This window comes from Natator depressus, chromosome 7 (genome assembly GCF_965152275.1).
Source record: "Natator depressus isolate rNatDep1 chromosome 7, rNatDep2.hap1, whole genome shotgun sequence".
Lineage (NCBI taxonomy): Eukaryota > Metazoa > Chordata > Testudines > Cheloniidae > Natator > Natator depressus.
In genome coordinates this window covers 53559220-53580361 of record NC_134240.1, presented here as the reverse complement: position 1 = coordinate 53580361, position 21142 = coordinate 53559220, and the positions used below count along the sequence as shown (strand labels likewise).

Here is a 21142-nt window from a genome sequence, read left to right as displayed (position 1 = left end):
AAATGACTTGACCAAGGTCACGCAGCAAGTCAGTGGCAGAGTAGGGACTGGAACGCAGATCTTCAAGTCCCGGCTAGCATGCTACCCACTGGGCTGTCTTTTGTTCTTCATTCAATAGCTAGAGGCTCACTTGTTTTTACTGAAAGCTGAGACCCGGGGGAATAATTCTGAGGCCTGTCTACATCCCCAGCTAGTTCCAGGCACCACCCGAGAGTGCTGTGCCCTGCTCACAGGGCAATGTCTTCGCCCATTATCGCATCCCCTCCTACTCCACATCAGACTCTACCCCTGTTCCCCACTATCTCCGTTCTGTGTCATCCCCTCATTGACTCTCCATGGGCTTGGCCAGCCCAAGCTCTTCTGCATGCCCTCTACAGTTCTGAGGTGCCAGCAGGCTGGTTTGCCCTGTGCCACTTTTCTGCTGGGTTGTGCTCCCCACACGTGTGCCATCAAGCTGTCCTGGTTTGCTCTGCTTGACAGGTACATGGAATTCTTCCCCATCCCCTCCAACGCCAGCACAGACTTCATGTTTGAGAAAAGTGCCAATTACTTTGACACAGAGGTGGTACCGAAACGTGGCGCAGCCCTGCTTCCACGAGCCAAAATCATCTCCATTCTGATCAACCCAGCCATCCGAGCCTACTCCTGGTACCAGGTATCACCCCTTCCCGGGGGGCCCTGGGGAGGGCTGGAGATCTGCTCCAGTGTGGCAAGCAGCTCCTGGGTGAATGGATTTCTCCTGGGAGGCCGGGGTAGGTTAGTACTGATGGGAGTGTGTGGATTTGTTCACAGGAGAACTGGGGTATGTTTGTGCTGCCCCAGGGCAGCAGAGAGCAGGGGGCTGCGTGCACATTGGCTAGGGAAGGGCAGAGTTCTGTGTTCTGACCTCCTAATCATGTGTTTGTTTCCCAGCACCAGCGTGCTCACAGCGACCCTGTGGCTCTCAATTACACCTTCTACCAGGTGATTACTGCGAAATCCCAGGCCCACCTGGAGCTGCGCAACCTGCAGAGCCGATGCCTGCTCCCTGGAATGTATTCGACTCACCTGGAACGATGGCTGACGTATTACCCCTCTGGGCAGGTACAGAGCTCTGCTGCGCTTGGCCGTGTCTCTAGTAATTGGCAGAAGATTATTCTGGATCAATGAGCAGTGCTGCTCAGACATCAGTAACTCTGGGGAAGACAGTCAGAAAGCCCCAGTCCCGAGTGAAGCACGGTGGACAGGGAACGGGCTGGCTTTTCAGAGTTCAGCTTGGTGACTGTAGAGACAGGAAACTCCCCGTCTGTCTCATTCTCTCTTCACTGTAACTTACGACTCTTTTTTGGGGAGGGGAATATAAACTGCTGCTTCCTTCCCTCCATGTTACCTGATAGAGAATCAGGCTGATTTGTTACTGATCGTGTCTATCCAGTCAGGGTCAAGTGTCTACAGGTTTCCTAGTGCCTGTGTATAGTAGGTGGCTGAGCTCCCAGACCGCACAGCAGCGTTAGGAGGCCCAGGAAGCGCTAGCTTACTGCAGCCTTAGCGTCTCTCCCTTTTGTCTCGGCAGCGTGTCCCCCTGGGGCAGTCACGATGCCCAGTGGGTGTTCCGCTCCTGCTGTGATACCCTGGCTTTCACCAGAGGCTTTGGGGCTCTGTTGCTTGTCACGGTCACTTGTTTCTTCTCCAGCTCATGAAGCTTGTAGCGCTGCTGAGTGTGGGTTTTACTGCAGAGGTGTCTGGAGTCCCCAGACTGCCGAATTCTGGAGTGCTGCCTGCCTTCTGTTTATAGATTTCTAGGTTGGTCAACACAAACTACAGCTCGTTTCTGTCTCTGAATCTGCCTTCATTGTGACAAGACATTTACAAACTGCCTTGTGTGCTCGGAATCAGAAAGCATTTTAGCAACTTCTCTTTTCTGACAGATGTAAAGCAAGATTGCCTAGAACTCGACTTCTGTTGCCAGAGTTAGTCTCAGGTGGTGCATGAACCAGCAGATCCCATCATGCGTTTTGAGGCACTTATTCCCTGCAGCAGCAATAGCTCTAAGACCAGACAGTGGTTCTGCTTCTCAGAAAACATAGTACGGCTGTAGAACTAACAGGCAAAGGTAAAACAAAGCCGGGCTCTGTGTTCATGGCCTTCTTGCTGTCGTAGCAGAGCCAGTGCCTGACAAGAGCAGACGAGTTGTGGTGCAATTGCAGTGAATAGGAGTAACAGACATTGCATCTCCTCTAAGGCAGTATATTGTCCAGCGAGAGCCCCGGCCCTGGGCTGTTCCCTCCACATCTGGAGAATTCTGGCTTAAGCCAACGGTTTGCAACCCCCCGCCAGTTAATTCAAATGCAGCAACTGGAAAGGCAGCAGCAGCAGCATCCTCAGCGCAGGAGACAAGCTAGCACTTTCATCTGGTGGTCAGAGCCAGGGAGATGGTGGAAGGAGTCTGTCCTGCATAAAGTGTGCGGGCACATCCCTGGGCTCACATCTCCCTGCCTTCGTATTCAAGCTGTTAGAGCAGATGAGAGTGAAGAGAGGACAATACCCTCTTAGCAGAAGACGGCACTTAAAATGATGTCAGGACATAATACAGCAAGAAAACTCTTCAGCTGAACTAATCACAACCACGCTGGAGCACTGTGAAAACATGGAACTAGGGAGCCCTCCTGCTCTGTACAAAATCACCTGAGCTCTCCTCTCTGGCTGACTTTGCATTCTCTACAGAATGAGTGTCAGAGCATGGGCTACCACACCAGGCAGGGACTAGGACACTTTAGAATAAGACTGTGGATATCCCTACTGGAGAGTTAACTTGGGTGATCAGCACTTAAGTTAGCCTGGCCTGGGGGTGAGCAGCCACACTGCAAAGCCCTACTCAAGCTACTGCGTCCTCACTGGTGCTGCTGTCCCTTGTGTGTGTCACTTACTTCAGGGGGCATCTCCCATGGTTCTCAGTGCTGCAGTAAGCTGAGCTGCTCTATCATCCTTTTCTAGTCAATTGAAGGAGAACTTGTCTGTCCTTCTGGGGAATAGAGGGAAGGCGCTGGAGGCCTACTGGCACTGAAGTGATTTAGTCTGTGTCCTCTCTGCAAAGTGGGAGGGTTACCAGTCTGAATGCAGCAGCAGCCCACTAGCCCATGCTCCCAGAGAAACCAGCTAGCGTGGGTTTAAAGCACCATTCAGCTCAGAGCATTTGTGTGGGGACAGGAGTGGGGCTAGGGACAATACCCAAGTAAACTCTGCAATGAAGACATACCCTGTAGGAGCTGGTTATGCAAAAGGATATGGACATGTCACCTTTGGAAGACTGACCCAGGAAACACTGCTTCTCCAGGACCCACAAAGCGCATGGCCCATCCTGGAGAGAAGCAAAGGGCTTAGTTACAAGCACAGATCTGCAGAGCTGAGGTCAGACAACTGGGCTCTGAGTGGAGGGAGCATAGGCCTGACAGCATGGAGCCACTGCCCAAGTCACAGATCTGCTGAGCTGCAGTTACCCAGTAAACAGGATCACAGCACGAAGTGATTCGGGAGTGTGCTGTGGCAGTGATGGATGGAAAGCGATATATCATTTATTCACTGAATCCTCATTATTACTAGAACTGTCCTATGGACCTGTGACCTGCTGTCTGAGCTGGAAGCCTAGACTTTCTGTCCCTATATAAGCAATGGGATCTCTCCACTTTGATTTACAAAAGCTACCTACCATAACTGGCAACAGAGATTTGCATAAGATTGCCCCCCTTTACTGGCTGAAATGGTGCAGCTGCAGAAGCCCTGCACCTTCCAGTCTCACGGCCAGAGTGACTGGGGGCATTTTAATGGCCCCTTTAAGAAAGAACTGGTCCTAAAAACTAAGGTTTCTCCAAAGAGGAACCCCCCACCCCCACCCCCAAAACTGCTAATGGTGTAATGGTTGTACAGAACTGGAGCACAGCTTCCTGTAATTATTTCTTTGGCCTGGGATTCTGGGCACACAAGGAGCAGAGCTTTTGGTCTGCCCTGGACAATGAACTAATTGCATGGAGAAGGATTCTCGAACTCTTTGCAAATACCCCACAGTTCTTTGCAGTGGTTTGTGTCCATGCAGGTTTATCACAGAGTGACTCCATAGGTGAGAAGCAGGGGCCCTTCCATCACCACCTCCTGCCACTAGAAGATACCTGCCCCAGAGCAGGAGAGGAAAAGCAGCTCGCCCACTCTGAGGTCAACTTCAGAGATACGTCGCCTCCCCACAGTGCCTGACCTACCATCAAAATTGCCAAAAGCCATCTCCTTCTGTGGCCAAGTGCTTCTGTTTCACTACTGGATCTGGAGTGGTCTAGGGCCCAGCTCCCCAGAACTCACACCAGGTCATTTCTTTTGGACGATTTCCTCTTTAATGGATAGTCCAGCTAGTACGAAGAGACTGATGGTTAATGTCTGTCATCCTCCGAGGGAGGGAAATGAGCCAGAGCAGATTGTTATGTAAAAAGGAAGCATCGGCTGTCAAAAAGGATACATGTAATTGATGGCTAGTGCTGAGGCTAGGTGCTCAGTTACAGGCTGTTGTGTGGCAACTGTCAAGTGAAAAAAGTGACACTCAGTTTTGAGGTGCTTTTATGTTGTAAATGTTGGTCACATTAGGACTCTTCTGTCTCCAGTAACAAAGGGCCAGCACCCAAAAGAGGAACAGAACTAGCTTTTTCCCTCAGGCTCTTTGAGGGTTGTAAGCCGCAGGTATTAGGGCATGGACAGTGCTCCTGGGGGAATGTCCTGGTCCAGAGGGGCTGCTCCCTGGTTTGGTGCCAGAGGCTGACTTAGCTCACACTGAAAGCTTTGTGGACTCTCTTATTGTTTCAGATTCTGATTGTGGATGGCCAGGAGCTCCGGCACAGCCCTGCTTCCATCATGGAGAACATCCAGAAGTTTCTGGGGGTGACACCACTCTTCAACTACACCCAGGGCCTCAAGTAAGGATTCGTCAGTATGTGCGTATCACTGCTAATATTGCTAGGCAGCTGCATTGTGAGTTTACTCGTGACCTTCATCTCAGGTGAAAGGGGAGTTGGTCTGTCACGAGCTCTGTCCCTGGCCTCTCCTGAGAAGGGATTGCAAGTTGGCCTGACTGGTGTGGTGAGTTTAAATAAGTTTCCCTACTGTGCTTATGTGATCTAACAACATGCTTAAGCACTTGATTCCCAAAGCTGGCTGGAAAATGCTGCTGGCCTTCATCCACCTGGTCACTAAGCTTCACGTGAGCCAAGAATGAGCTCGGGATGGTAGAGAGGTCTGGTTATTCTTTTTGTAGGCACGACATCACCCTGTATTTGGACTCGTTGTGTGGTGTCCCGCTTGCTGATGTAGAAGTAATCTAACGTTGTCCTAGATCCCTCCCTGAGCTGAGCCCTTTTTGACACTGAAGTCATCAAGACTTGCTGTTGATGTGGATACTGAAATTACCTGGAACCGTAATTCCTTGAGTTTTTGTTCAGTACCTCATGGTGTCACCAACGGACTAGGACTTTTGCTGTTTCATTCCTGCTGTATGACACACTCTGGATATTATCTTTGGGCTAAGCTGGGAGATACAAGGTAGGAAGGTCAGATCACAACTTCATCTAGACCAAGGAATAAATGGTCAGTTTTCAGAATGGAGAGAGGTAAATAGTGTTGTCCCTCAGGGGTCTATACTGAGACCGGAACTGTTCAACATACTCATAAATGATCTGGAGAAAGGGGTACACGGTGAGGTGGCAAAATTTGCAGATGATACAAAACTACTCAAGATAGTTAAGTCTCAGGCAGACTACGAAGAGCTACAAAAGGATCTCTCAAAACTGGGCAACAAAGTGGCAGATCAGATTCAATATCGATAAATGCAAAGTAATGCACATTGGAAAACATAATCCCAACTATATATATAAAATGATGGGGTCTAAATTAGCTGTTACCACTCAAGAAAGAGATCTTGGGAGTCACTGTGGACAGTTCTCTGAAAACATCCACTCAATGTGTAGCAACAGTCAAAAAAGCTAACAATTTTGGGAATCATTAGGAAAGGGATAGATAATAAGACAGAAAATATCATACTGCCTCTATATAAACCCATGGTACGCCCACATCTAGAATGCTGCATGCAGATGTGGTCGCCCCATCTCAAAAAAGATATATTGGAATTGGCAAATGTTCAGAAAAGGGCAACAAAAATTATTAGGTGTCTGGAACAGCTTCCGTATGAGGAGAGATTAAAAAAACAGGGATTTTCATCTTGGAAAAGAGATGACTAAGGGGGATATCATAGAGGTTTATAAAATCATGACTGGTGTGGAAAAACTGACTAAGAAAGTGTTATTTACTCCTTCACATAACACAGGAACTAGGAGGTCACCCAATGAACTTAATAGGTAGCAGGTTTAAAACAAACAACAGGAAGTATTTCTTCACACAAGGCACAGTCAACCTGTGGAACTCTTTGCCAGAGGATTTTTGTGAAGGCCAACACTATAACAGGGTTCAAAGAAGAACTAGATAAGTTCATGGAGGATAGGTCCATCAGTGGCGATTAGCCAGGGTGGGCAGGGATGGTATCCCTAGCCTCTGTTTGCCAAAAGTTGGGAATGGGCGACAGGGGATGGGTCACTTGATGATTACCTGTTCTGTTCATTCCCTCTGGGGTACCTGGCATTGGCCATTGTCAGAAGACAGGATACTGGGCTGGATGAACCATTGGTCTGACCCAGTATGGCTGTTCTTATGTTGATTTCACCTAATTTGGAGCAACTGCTCTGGCCAAACCCTTTTTGAGTCTCTGGTAAGCTATATATTAAATTGGAGGCTATATATTATTATGAGGTGAGGGACCTCTCCCATTGGTGTTGGGCAGGAGACTGATGGGTCTGATTGGGTCCCAGATATGCCTGAGGAATTGTTAGCAGAGGCATCGTATAGTCGTAAAGGATTCAGAGTCAGGTCTGGGTTCCTTTTCCAGCTCAGACACAGATATGGCCTGTGTGACAGCGGACCTGTCACTGCACCCCCCAAAACAGTGCAGCGAAACTTCACTTGGGAGAATGGCATTAGAGAAATGTCAGGGATTAGGACTGTTTGGCTCTCTGTTGGAGCAGCTGTGATGGATTAGTGGAATTATAGACACTCCCCCATCTTCAGTTGCCATGGGTCACTTATGACCCGCAACTGCTGAAGCAGCAGATGAGGAGGAAGCAGGGTTGGTCAGCTTGCAGCCCTGAGAATTTGTGTGGTAAGTTGATATGTGGCCCATTTTAGGGACAAGATGGAGGTTTTCATAGCTGTATTAGATCTGTATTTTAATAACGTAAGGTGCCCAGGAGTTGAGGCTTTGAGCACCATCGGAAGCTGTCAAATCAGTGTGGCATAAAGGGAGGGTGTTTTTGTTTGTTTTAAACTAATTGTTAAAAAAATTCTATTAGTGTAAGTTCCCATGGAAACAGCCTCCAAAATTCCATTTTCCTGGTGGTCACCACAACATTTCACCTGAACCTGAACGTGAAATTGACTTGCCATGCATTAGAACCAAAAGTAAAACAAGTGCTTTTCATTGTCACAGCCAAGAGGCACGCCAAAAAAAGGAAACAAAGTGCAAAATGAATTAGATTTTTAAATCTTTGAACTGGAGTCAGCAACACAGACAGATACACGTTTCCTTCCCTAGGATTTTTAACTAAGTGTGTCCCTTTCAGGTTTGATGAAGCAAAAGGATTTTGGTGCCAGGTGCTAGACGGAGGGAAGACTAAATGCTTGGGAAAGAGTAAAGGAAGGAAGTATCCTGACATGGATTCCTCGGTGAGTAACCAGCTTGGGGAAATGTGCCTTGCCTAGAAGAGGCATAGTGGGTTGAAGGGGAGAGCGCTCTCAGCCAATTAGGGACAGGTGTAGTGTCAGTGGATTTTCTGAGATATGGGGACTACACGATGCCTTTCAGGGCAGAGAGAGGACTGCATGTAACTCTTGCTAACGTGAGGTCTTCTCTTCCCCCTGCAGTCTCGGCTGTTCCTCACAGACTTCTATCGAGAGCACAACATCGAGTTATCCAAGCTGATGAACAGACTTGGGCAGCCCCTTCCCACGTGGCTCCGCGAGGAACTGCAGAATTCCAGCTGGAGCTGAGGTGGAAGCCCCTGCCCTGGTGCTGATGGATGCATGGTGCTGTCTATCCATGGATATAAAAGCCAGGTGGAAAATACACTACGATGGCATCTCTTGTCAGTCAAAAAACTAGAGAAAAGAGCAGTAGCCAAGATCTTGGGATGGTGACAGGAGCCCTTCCCGCTCTGGCTGCTGCCTGGGATGTCATTGCAGGAGGTCCAGCGAGACTGTTGCACCCAGTGCGAATCAAGCCCCTAAATATTAATGGTTTGTTACAAAACTTTTGTAAGAAAGACACAAAGAAAAGGAAATTGCACAAAGTGTAGCGGCTGCTCCAGGAGGAGACTGTGATCCCAGGGAACATCTGTGGGCTTCCCTCCCCCCCCACCCAGAAGAGAGCATGCTAACCCTTTGAAGACTGGGATTTTTCAGACTCCTATACTACTACTGTCTGAAATGCTCAGTACCTAGAGGGTTAATGTCTTCCAGTTGTGACAGGTTTGGGGTGCAGCACCTGGCCTTTGTTGTTGATAGCGATGTGGTAATTGCACTGTCGTAGCAGAAAGAGCCACTGCAGCCTAGAGAAGGGGGAATCGGGAGAACCCCAACTTTGGGGAGCAGTTTTAATGCAGCCACGAAAGGCAACATTCCCTCTTCCTCCTTGCACATGGAGTTTGTTCTTTGGAGACGGGTCCTGCTATTGGTAAACTGTGTGGCTCCCCTCAACAGCATCCTCCGCTTAGGCTCCCTGCTCAGAGAGGGGGGGTGTTGTAAAGTGGACTGCCTAGTCCTGCCTGCAGCTGTGCCCTTGGAATAGTGTGTCCGGGGAGCTAGGTGAAGGAGCAGAGGCTTGCAGAAGTTGTCATAAAGAATCTGTCGTCTTCCAGAAGGAGGGGAATAGAGGTTGTCCTCTAACAATAGAATATTTCCTCTACCTCCTCCTGGGAATGGGCTTGATGAGTTAGTCTAAGGCCCCTGGTTGCAAAGGCTCTAAGCCATGCTGCTGAATATAACTGAGGATCGTGTCCTACTAGCTGCTTCCTCTCTTGCATATTTCCCAGGCATTACTGATATGGGGAAGACTGGTCCAGTTCTTTTCTGGGGCTGCATCAGCATCCACATGATGGTAGGGTCCAGAAGATACCAGGCCACAAAGCTAGTTTCTTCAGTGGACATCAGTGAGAGAGGAATGGGGTCAAACAGGAACATCCTCTGACTCGCACTTAGCTTCTGAGCAGATGACATCCTCAGAGGTGCCAGATCCATTGAAGGGATAGGATAGATAACTGAGTAGGAGCAATCTAGGCAAGATCCAGGGCACTCAGAGCAGAGCTTGTTGATCCTCCCTTGGAGCAAAAGAACAAGGCCCTGATCCTTGTGAATTAAGAGACACTCTCACCCCCTGTACCAAGCCAGATAGATAGCTTAGTGAGAGTGAAAGCAGCTCTGCTGCCAAGGGACTGGGGCTTCTATTGCAGGGAGAATTGTCCAACTGCATTAGGGGGGGTTTGCTTTTCTCTGAGGTTGGCCACACTTGGAAAGGTAATACCCAGACAGTCGCAGGAGACGAATTCTGATGAACTCGTCCTGCTGGTGTCTGGAGTGGTTGTTTTCTTTCTCACTGAGCCATGGGCATCTAAATTCCAACTTCCCCTGTCTCATTGTATGGAGGAGAGTGGCTCTGGAACCAGCTTTTTTTACTCCTTCTCCAGCCTTATATAGCAGGAGTCTTGCTGCTTAAGACAAATGGCAGGGTTCACTTTGACCCAGACAGGAACATAATGTATGGCAACTTCTGCAACTGTCATGGTCTCCTTTTTTCTAAAGGGGAGAGAAGCTGTTTCAACCAAGCTTTTCCATTGAGCCTTGGGTATTGTGTATTTTTAACTGGTGCATTTACCATTGTATGTAAATGTATATAGTATTTTATTCCATGTGCCCTAAGGAAGGGCTAACCTTGTGCAACCAAAAAGAGGAACAGAAATAGAAACCTATCTCCCTCATTAGAACAGAGGAGAGCCCCACTTCCTGCACTGGATTCATGTATGGTGTCATTCACATTGAATGATGATAATGGAGAAATTCTTGGCTCTCGAAGCTGAGCACAAGTGTCTGAATAAAGGCTAGAATTAGCATTCAGTGGGTTCAATAAATGTACCACTTATTTTCTATGAGTTGTGACGGTTTGGAGTGTTGTCCTCTCTCTGGTTCTGCTCTCACCCACTCAGCCCTGTGCTTGGGCAAAGGCAGGAAACAAACAAGCTACAATTTAGAACAGTGACCTAAGCTGGTATTTGGGAAGGGTGCAAGGAACAGGGTCATGAAGAGGTGCAGTGACAAAGGGGGCAGATGTTACAACCAGCAGCACCAGTACCACTCAGCCTGAAGCATCCATTGAGCCAGAAAATTAAATGGGGCAGGCCAGCAAAACAGTTCCCTCCCATCTCAGTACACCTTGTGGGTGTTTGCAGTGCATGGAGCACTTTGTCACCCCCCAGTCCTGCCATGTTTCACCAACCAGCTGCCTCTAGGCTTCTGGCCAGCTTCTGCAAGCCCCCAGCCTGAAGCTGTTAAAGGCTTGCTCTAGTCAAGAAAGTGCAGGCAGAAGTCTTGAGCATCCCTGCGCTGCCCCAGCCGTTAGCCAGCCTCACCTGACATCCAGCAAGGAACAGGCTTTTCTTTATGGCTGGTGCCAACTTCAGAGGTGGTTCAGTGCTGCTCAGCAGCCTGAGTTTGTTCACATCACATTAGCCTCAATTCAATGGGTAGCTAAAATTACCCCAGCAGCAGAGGGTTGCTATTACACTTCAGAAGCAGGAAGCTGCAGGTATCTTCACACTCTGCCTTTGCACAGAACTCTAGGGTGTGTTCTCCAAGAGGAAGGCCCTGTAACCAAGTGTAATACTGCCCTGTGCATTGTTATTACTTCCTGCTGCTGGGCTTGTACTGTTTGTTTTCCTGTTACCTTGATGGTCTTGGACTCAAACCTGTAACATTTTCACAGCTGTTCCATTCAGATTGGGAAGGGGCTATTTTTTCCAATGGAGATGTCGGCTATGTTACCACACAAACTAGTTCACTCATTCTTACCTCTTATGCTAGAGCCACTGCTCTGGACAAATCACATTTTATGGCTATTCATATCTAGTCTAGTTGATGGAGAAGAGTTGGTTTTAAAACAGAAACCCCCGACAGCACATTTGTTGAAGTAGCCACCCATTCCCCAGCCAAAGCCTTCTACCCCTATGAACACAAGATCAGGTTAGACATTCCACTTGGAACTGAAGAACCAGCCTGGCCTTAGTGTGACTCTGTTAACTTGGAGCCCGACAGTGTCTCATTCCAATAATACAGAGCTTACCAAGAGACTCAGAAAGGGTTTGGTCAGAGCAGTTGCTCTAAATTAGGCGAAATGAATGGCCATAGTTGATTGGACCAAAGGTCCATCTAGCCCAATATCCTGTCTTCAGACAGCGGCCAATGCCAGGTGCCCCAGAGGGAAAACAGAGGCTAGGGCCATCATCCCTGTCCATCCTGGCTAATAATCACCGACGGACCTATCCTCCATGAATTTATCTAGTTCGAGTTCACAAATAAACTAGTTTTCCTGCATTGCTGCTCTAGACAATCGCCAGGAGCTATCACAGCCCAGTAAGCTCACAAAGTAACAAGAGAACACACAGGAGTTACTGCAGACGAAGGAAATAACGCACACCCATGCCCTCTCCCAGAAGCTAGAACAAGCCTAAAATTAAAAAGCTGCAAAATGGAGCCAGGGGGCCAGAACACGCTCAACAGCTGAGAATGTATTAACCACAGCCTGAGACTGACCCAAAAGGAACTGATCAGCTATGATCAGGGTGCATGGGTTTTGGTGCAGAGAGTGGACCCCCTAAACAAACTGAGTCACTGGATTAAAAATGGCTTTAGGAAAACTTTAGTAAGAGCAGCTTGCCTAAAGTGTTCACCCTGAGGCTAGAGTCTCTGAACCTATTACATCCAAGACCAACCTTCCTCTTGGGAAGCTGCAGGTGACAGAAATCAGGAAGAACCAAGCACACATTGTATTTTAAAGGGTGTGGTGTTTGCCAGCAGCTTTCCATGAGCAGATTGGGGGTGGGGCAGGGAGAGCCCTTTATTGAGCACAGCTGCCCAAAACCTATATATGTGCTGGCCATTTTTGATATAAAGGAGACCACCAGGAAATGGGGTGAACCTAAGCCATGCCTGTGCATAGCCAAGAGAGCAGTGGAGTCTGGGGAAGAGTCCATTATCTGCATTGTGTTAAGAGCCCCTCTTGGTGACATTCCCTGCCCCACTAGATCCTATTGACTTGCCAGATTAGCACAGATTTCTTGGAGCCGCTGTTTCAAAGGGGAAATACCACCCTGCTAGCAGGAGAGACCCTAACTGCAGGGGCACCATTTAGGGAGGGCAGGGGGCTCTACCCTCCCCCCATGTTTTGTACCTGAGGTCGGCTCACAGCACGAGCTCTAGAGTGTGATATGTGATAAGTTCTGTGCTGCTCCCAGCTTCCACGATTGGGGGAGGGAGTTTGTTTACAGACAGAGGCAGGGTGATTAAGATAACAAAAGGCATTATTAAATTAAGGCTCAGATGAGCCTGAAAGCATTGCCAGACACTCCAGTTAAAAGATATAGGAAACAAAGGGTAGGAATAAATGGTAAGAACAGAGAGCAGAAAATAGTGGTGTTCCCCAGGGGTCTGTACTGAGACCATTATAAATGATCTGGAAAAAAGGGTAATCTGAGGTGGCAAAATTTGCAGATGATACTTAAGTCCCAGACAGACTGCAAAGAGCTACAAAAGGATCTCAGAAAACTGGGTGACTGGCCAACAAAATGGCAGATACAATTCAATGCTGATAAATGCAAAGTAATGCACATTGGAAAACATAATCCCAACTGTACATACAAAATGAGAGAGTTTAAATTAGCTGTTACCACTCAAGAAAGAGATCTTGGAGTCATTGTGGATAGTTCTCTGAAAACATCCACTCAATGTGCAGCGGGCATCAAAAGCTCACTGAATATTGGAAAGGGATAGATAATAAGACAGAAAATATATTGCCTCTATATAAATCCATGGTACACCCACAGCTTCAATACTGCGTGCAGATGTGGTCACCCCATCTCAAAAAGAGAGATTGGAAGAGGGCAACAGAAACGATCAGGGGGATGGAACGGCTTCCATATGAGAAGAGATTAAAAAGACAGGGACTTTTCAGGTGGGAAAAGAGATGACTAAGTGTGGGGCATGATAGAGGTCTATAAAATCATGGTGTAGAAAAATTGACTAAGGAAATATTATTTACTCCTTCACATAACACAGGAACTAGGGGTCATCAAATGAAATTAATAGGTAGCAGATTTAAAACAAAACGAAGTATTTCTTCACAGTCACCCTCTGGAACTCTTTGCCAGGGATGTTGTGAAGGCCAAAACTATAACAGGGTTCTGATAAGTTCATGGAGGATAGGTCCATCAATGCCTATTAGCCAGGATGGGCAGGGATGGTGTCCCTAGCCTCTGATTGCCAGAAGCTGGGAGTGGGTGACAGGATGGATCACTTGATGATTACCTGTTCTGTTCATTCCCTCTGGGGCACCTGGCATTGGCCACTGTCGGAAGACAGGATATTGGGCTAGGTGGATCATTGGTTTACCCAGTATAGCCATTCAGATGTTCTTTAATAGAACCCAGATGTAGCTGTCCCCCTCCCCAGCTGTAACCCACTAGACTCCTCCAAGAGCTGAGATAGAATCCAGGAGTCCTGACGGGGGGTCTCGCTCTCTCTCTACAGAGTCAGTAAAAAAATAAGAATATACATCAAAATTTTACACCCAACCAGTGTCCTTTAAGTGACTTGCCGCAAGATGTTGGAACATGTTCGTATTAGAGCTGAGAGGGTCTAATATTTATTTAATTTTCTTTCTTTTGGATAGGAATTAGATACAGGGCTCCTGTCAACTAATTGCTATGGAATCATGGTTAAAATCCCCCCCCCGGCTCCAATCTGAAATGATGCCCCTGCCTAACTGGCCTCTCAGCAAGAACTATTATGACAAACCTGCCATTGGTCTCCAGTTGGTGGGGGTTGGGGGGGGGTAACGATCATATACTATGATCCACGACTGTAATGGAGCACATGAATGATGAGCCCTGGAGCTTTCAGTACCCTGGCTATCCACTCAAGTACGCTGCGAGACTGGCACTGTAAAAGGTAACAGGTGGTGCTGCATAACTGACCACTGGGTTTGACTCAAGTTATCTGTAGTGCTGAAAATGGAGACAGCCAGGTGATCCAAAGAAAGGAGCAAGGGGAGGGATCAGTTGTACCTTTGTGGCCTCTAGCCAACAAGCATTACCACCGAACTTAAGCCGTTCTCATCCACTTCAAATGAGAATAAATAGCCACTGGAACAACTTACGCAGGAATGCGGTAGATTCTCCAGCACTCAAGATGGTCCCTTCTGGCTTTAAAAAAATCTATGACTTTATTAAAACATTCCCTGATGGCACTCGAAGCCCAAACGCAGCAAGAACCAGAGAGTGACACACTGTCAGTACTGGCCAAGGCGAATGAAGAGCAAAATGCATAACTAGTGAAAAGTGCAGGAGATTCTTAATTTCCTTTCAGGTTTAATGATCTGAGGGGCCAGCAGTAACACATGAAAGGATATTTTTAACATGTCTATTTAACATGGCAGCAACTCTTAACATTTCCTTGATATAAAAAGAAATGTTTTCTCAAATGAACATTCTGTAGCATGTCCATCACAGTCTCGCCCACTTATTCAGCTGAGCATCTCTTCAAACTGAGCAGAGAGGTAATATTTTTCACTACATACCATATAAAGGTTAGGTGCAGTTAAGGGAGAGTAGTTGGTACGGGACTTTGTAGACGTGACGCTCTATGTACAGTAAGAGCCACTTATTCTATCGTTCATTAATAAATTAACAAAACAGGAGCCTTGGCATTCAAGCCTTGATGAGGGAACCTGGTGGCCAGTGAATGTTAAGCAAGAACACACGGGAATCCCCACTCCTTTTACGCTCAGCCATGAGACTTGAGAAGGAACGCCCCGGCCTCCGATAGATAGGCCAGGTGCTGTCTATTGAACGGTTTGGTGAAAAGTCCTCCTCCAGTGCTGTGCCAGGCAAAAGATTCTCCAACCTGCCATAGTTTTACTGAAAGTGGACCCTGACACCCACCTCTACCAGCCTGGATTCGCCCAAATGCGACAGCTACTTGTGAGCCCTTCAAGAGCTATCACTGATTCACCAGAGCCGAGAGAAGAGGGAATCAGTCTAAGAAAAACGAGTGTTTAATCAGGAAACGAGAAGAGACAAGGGATAAGAAATTGATTACAGGAGAGTAATACCCCAGCCAAAGGAACACGATTGTACAACTCAGAACATCGTATGGAGCCAGCAGTGCCCAGGCAGGAACACTCCTGGGAAAGAGCCCCAGCAGCTCAGCCAGGCCTCCAGGCAGCTGAGCACCGTCCCGGTGCACGACTGTCCAAGCCCCAGCCTCTCCTATCAGAAGCTGCTTCGGCAATTGTGGAGGTGGCTGGGCAGCGAGAAGCTCCCTGCTACTCCAGTCTCAGCTTCTCTCAGCAGGTGGTGCTGTGAGGAATGGCCTGGGAGCTCTGGCTCTGCACAGCGCAGCCCCAGCCTCCCTGACAGAAGCTGGCGTGTGAAGAGAGAGAAACCCATACAAAAAAAGAAGTTTACACATTTATAAATGCCAAAATAAATATTTGTTTGAAGACAAACTCTCCCAGCCCTCAAACACGCGCACACACACCGCAAACCGCTCGTGGGACAGCCTCGGGGGCACGGGGCGAAATCAAGGATACACCGCAGGGAAACCAGCTCCACTGCTTCTCATTTCCCACCCCTTACGAAGGCCGTGGCCTGCGGGGGGTAGGAGGAAGAGCAAGTGAAGCTGAGCACTGCTATGCGGTGGCGCTGGAGAGGAATGTCATGGTATAAATACATCAGATCAGTGGTTTCCAACAAGTTAAAACTAAAATAAAAAAGACACCATAAGGAACGATGGTGTGATTGGAACTAAAGCTACCCAGGGTGGAGGTCTGCAAGTCTGTAGCGTTCTGCCTGCTGTCACGGGGAGAAGGTGGTCATTTCCAGAGAGACCCTTTGCCACAGCTCCTTGGTCTGCTTGCTGCGCTTTAGGTTCTGGAGGATATCGTTGAACTGCATCATGCCCATGGGAGTCAAGCAGAAGGCGCTTCTGGCGCTGCGGATGGCGTTCACAAAGTCATCGTAGTCAGCTGGGGTGAGGTGGATCGACCGGTGGTGGATGTACTGGGGGGACAAGGAGACAGCATTAAGGTGTCTGCTCTCTCCACCTTAACACTGGCTGTGAAGTGCTCAGCGCAGGGCTCAATTGCTCCCAAGATGAAACATCACAGGATTCTGCAATAAGGGTTACCAAGAGCAGCACCAAGACTCAGAGGCTCTGACCAGCAGGATAGCTACCACAACAGATGACAGTGCTATGCCTCACACCCCAGGGAAACCAATGGGGACATTGAATGAAAAGCCAGGTCTCCCACCTTACCCTGCAACAGGCAGCTACTACAAAGCCCCTGAAGGAGAGAACCTATCAGAGTGCCACACAGAAAATGCCGAGGGGATAAGGAAATCCCTCCCACCCAAGTCAGCTCCTCCACCAGGCCACATGCATTCTGCAGGTTACACACAAGGGCCATTTATTGTTCCATCCTCCCCAGCACGTTCATGGTGTCTGCTCCACACCTCCTTTCCGTGGCTACCAGGGCACGGGAAGCTATCCCTTTTGAGTTGCTGCAGGGTAACTCCAAGTTTTCTGCTTCAGGGGCCTGAATCAGTCACCCCCACCAGTCTCTTGGCTGAGGCCCCAGTGCTGCTGGCCCAGTGCATGGGATGGTGTTCCTTTCGCGTATTTTGCAAAAACATTTCAAGCCAAGCTTCGGTAGTTCTCACACAGAGATCTGTTACACCAAACAGCCTCTAGGTGGCAGGTTAGTATATTTAACAGAGACATTAGATCAGTGTCCTCACCCCTCTGATAATTTATTCACAGAGCAACAGGTGTGTGGATTGGTCCCCTGGCCATTTTTGCCAGGACTGCCCTGGCTTGGAGGTACAGCCCTGGTATCCCAGCTGGCCACAAACTGGGATTTGTCCTGTTTTCAATAAACCCCGGGCCACTGGCCAGTCTGCCTCCTCTACACATCTGTAAATGGGAGTGCGGGAGAAGGGGTGAAGGATAGAAAGGGGTCTGGAAACCTGAAGAAGGGGGGCTACAAATGTTAAGAGGAGACCCAAACAGAGGGAGAGTGGCAGCCAGGTTGGGCAGGAGATGTGGGGAGAAAACCTGGAGTGGGAGTGGGGAAAAGAGGATGCAAGAGTGAAAAATAAGGTAGAACTTGGAGGCAGGAAGAAGCGGGGAAGGAAGAGAACAACAAAAGGAGCAGGGTGCATGGAGCAATGGGGTAAGATGCTCCTCCACAGGGCTGGAGACAGGAGCAGGCACCTTGAGGCAAACACTCCAGCTGGCAGGTGCAGGTGGGACAGGGAGCGGAAGAATGGATATTGTGGCGTGCTTTGGAGACAGTCTCTCCGTGCTGGGAAGAGATTTCCTATGTGATGCACCAGTTCAGAAAGCTAGACAGATCAGCCCAGTCAGAGCAGCCAATGGATTCCCCTCCCTCCCTGCGCCAGAGCAGTGCCTGCAGCTGCAGGGAAACTAGCCTGGCAGCTTTTGGAAGCAGGGTCAGGCAGAACCCTACCTGCATGTATGCCTGCTGGCACCGCTGCACCAGCTGGTGGAAGGCTGGAGTGCGCAGATGGTTGTGGACATGGGCAGGGTTGAGCCTTTGCAGCGCTTCCATGATGATCTCCTGCAGCACAAAAGGGCTCAGCACCCCCTTGGCTGCGCCAACGCAGAACTGATGTACATAGTTTACACCTGCACAAGAAAGGGGGGAAAAGAGCAACAGGATGTCAAGAATGGATGGATCTAGACTGTTCTCAGTGGTAGCGGATGACAGAACGAGGAGTAATGGTCTCAAGTTGCAGTGGGGGAGGTTTAGGTTGGATATTAGGAAAAACTTTTTCACTAGGAGGGTGGTGAAACATTGGAATGCATTACCTAGGGAGGTGGTGGAATCTCCTTCCTTAGAAGTTTTTAAGGTCAGGCTTGACAAAGCCCTGGCTGGGATGATTTAGTTGGGGATGGGTCCTGCTTTGAGCAGGGGGTTGGACTAGATGACCTCCTGACTTCCCTTCCAAACCTGATATTCTATGATTCTAAGGAGAGAGGAGAAACCAACCCATGAGAAATCAATCAGCTCCCAAGGTGGCAGCACTGGCTCCAGTCGGAGAGACCAGCATCTGAAGCTGCACTTCCCATATGAGGGAGAGGCAGAGACCAGGAAACACAACCCCACTCCAGGGGACAAGAGTTCACACTCATAGGTATCTATCAAGGGTGAGGAGAGATGGCATTGCTCCCAACTGACATCCCTTTAAAGGAACATGAAAGGAAACTGTGCATTGGAAGGGGGGGGGGGGGAAATCATCCAACCATCAAGACACTTAGCCAGCAAGAGGACAGTATATTCCATTTCCATTCCCTCTGCTTTCCCTCCTGGGACACAAGGACACACAACATTAAGTCCTTCGTAAAACTGGACAATTTTGGAGTTTCCACCACTGCACTACGACCAGTGCAGCTCCACAGCGACACTAACAGTGGAAGCCCAAGTGTAGCTGGGCCTCGAGCACTGTCGTCTAGGTCTGCTCTTCCAGCTTCCGGGGGTGGCTAAGTGGGAGAATCAGAAATTTGCTGTTCAGACCAGACCAAAGAGGGCTGGGGAAATAGAACTGGAGATAAACGTGCTGTTCAGAAATCCTGATGGAACAGTATTTTGTTGCAATCTGCCAGTTGGCAAAATCAGAATGTTTTGTGGAGATGGTCCCATTTTTGCTGAACTACCAAAGAAACCAGACAGGGTTTCCTGCCTGCCTGCATGTGGGGTTCCCAGGCTTCCATGGTCCCAGGGCTGGCGACCCAGGGCTTCCAGGGTCCACACTCTCTAGTGCAATCCACCTGCCCCTGGGCTCCATTCCCTTTCACATAGAATTTCAATTTCAAATCCTCAGTGAAATGGAATTTACCTTTCTCCACACAGTTCTCCTGGTGAGTCAGGCATTTATCATTACAGAGGGTCTCAGAGGGCATGAATACCAGGAAAGGCAGGGGTGGCACAGGGTGTCTTAGGTCTGTGGCCTGGACTGCAACCCCTAGGGGCCGTTGAAAATGCCAATTAATAACATTATTGGAGCACTGTGTCCTGTCCAACTCCATGTGCTCATGCAGCACCTTGGAATTTCATCCTTAACCTGCTACAGAATCCAAAGAGGCCACCATCGAATGGGCTGAGGGGAGCTGGGATTCTCCCAAACACCCCAGGGAACGGAGGCAGAAGTGGACCCAACCAACTCTTTTGTGGTGCAGTTGTTCAATTCTGAGGACCACTGATTCTGCCCTAGGAGATAAGAAAACAGGGCCTTCCTCCAGGGCACAGAACCCTGCATGCAAGGGCCAGAGAGCTCCCCAGCTCCTTACCTAGCTTGGCAGCTAACCCCAGAAGCCATTTCACATCCTCTGTGTAGGGTGGGCTGCGGGAGAAGTTGTTTGGATGGTCATTGTGAGCTCTCCGGCCAAGCATCTCCAGTGCCAGCATCCCTGCGGGAATGGGGCAGTCAGAGTCAAACAGCATTCCAACCAAGCAAGGAAGAGGCACCCTGGCCCCATGGAGATTCTTCCCCTATCCAGCTGACTTAGCTCTATACTGTCGCCTAGGCTGACATCAGATCCAATGAGTACATTTCCCAAACCTGAGGAACTGCTCTGTGTAAGCTTGAAAGCTTGTCTCTCTCACCAGCAGAAGTTGGGCCAATAAAAGAGATTACCTCACCCACCTTGCCTCTCCAATATCCTGGGACCGACATAGCTCCACCATCATTGCATACAGAGCAGATCCCCACTGCATACAGAGCAGCAAACAGCTCCCCAGGAGATAAAGTGCACACCTTGAAGACAACTAACACACATGGAGCTGAAGGGCAGCTAGCAACCCCACACCAATCCCAGGCTGGAAATCTCTGCATAGCAAACAGCTCACTGGGGCTGCAAAGGGACTTCATTAGTGCTCTTGGCAGTTCTGGTTGCATGCAGGGCCCCAAATGTTTTGCTAGGTGAGCTGGCAGTTCGGGATCCTAGCAGCACATCCCAATAGCATTGCTATTGGTTCCCCTTTGTTCATGGACCCAGAGCTCACACAGCCAGAAGGGACAGTCTGACCTCCTGCATAACACAGGCCACAGGACTTCCCCAAACCAATTCCTGTTTGAACTAGACCATGTTTTTTAGAAAAACGTCCAATCTTGACTTAAAAATCGCCAGTGATGGAGAATCTACCACACCCCGGGGTAAGCTGTGCCAAAAGTTAATTACTCTCACTCTTAAAAATCTGTGCCTTCCTTCCAGTCTCAAATTTGTCTAGCTTCATCTTCCAGCCTTTGGTCATTACTATACCTTTGTCTGCTGGACTGACGAGCCCATTATCCAGTATTTGTTGTCCATGTAGGTACTTCTAGACATATCAAGTCACCCTTTAATTTTCTTTTCGTTAAGCTAACCAGATTGAGCACGTTTTCCAGCCCTTTAATCGTACTCGTAGCTCTGCTCTGAACCCTCTCCAGCTAACCCTTCCTGAGCTGCGGACACCAGAACTGGACACAGTGGTCCGGCAGTAACAGACAATCTAAAGCAGCACATTCAGCTGCAAGAGACAGACCATGCAGTTATGCTGCAATGCCCACATTTCCGTCATTTCAGCTTTTCCATTCTGGTCACTCCTTTTCCTAGCTGCAGCCTTCCCCATCCTCTCACTGGCTTATCACTTAAACAGCATCCATTTCAAGCTCCTTGTCCTCACCTACAGGGCTCCACCCCA

The 21142-nt window shown here is 48.7% G+C and overlaps 2 protein-coding genes across 15 annotated transcripts in view; one reads left to right on the top strand and one right to left on the bottom strand.

Moving 5' to 3' along the window:
- NDST2 (N-deacetylase and N-sulfotransferase 2) overlaps positions 1–10250 on the top strand; it is a 251442-nt gene extending 241192 nt beyond the window's left edge. For all 14 annotated transcript variants that reach the window (XM_074958452.1, XM_074958459.1, XM_074958454.1 and 11 more), the window contains 5 exons: positions 481–655; positions 913–1083; positions 4822–4931; positions 7680–7782; positions 7981–10250. In XM_074958452.1, coding sequence (XP_074814553.1) covers positions 481–655; positions 913–1083; positions 4822–4931; positions 7680–7782; positions 7981–8106 — 685 coding nt within the window. In that variant the 3' untranslated portion in view covers positions 8107–10250. The remainder of the gene's footprint in view (positions 1–480; positions 656–912; positions 1084–4821; positions 4932–7679; positions 7783–7980) is intronic.
- Positions 10251–14763: 4513 nt separating this feature from the next.
- Positions 14764–21142, bottom strand: part of ZSWIM8 (zinc finger SWIM-type containing 8) — a 139033-nt gene continuing 132654 nt past the window's right edge. Inside the window, exons 24-26 of the mRNA XM_074958448.1 lie at positions 19750–19869; positions 17909–18087; positions 14764–16439 (exon numbers count right to left, since the gene is read on the bottom strand). Coding sequence (XP_074814549.1) covers positions 16236–16439; positions 17909–18087; positions 19750–19869 — 503 coding nt within the window. The 3' untranslated portion in view covers positions 14764–16235. The remainder of the gene's footprint in view (positions 16440–17908; positions 18088–19749; positions 19870–21142) is intronic.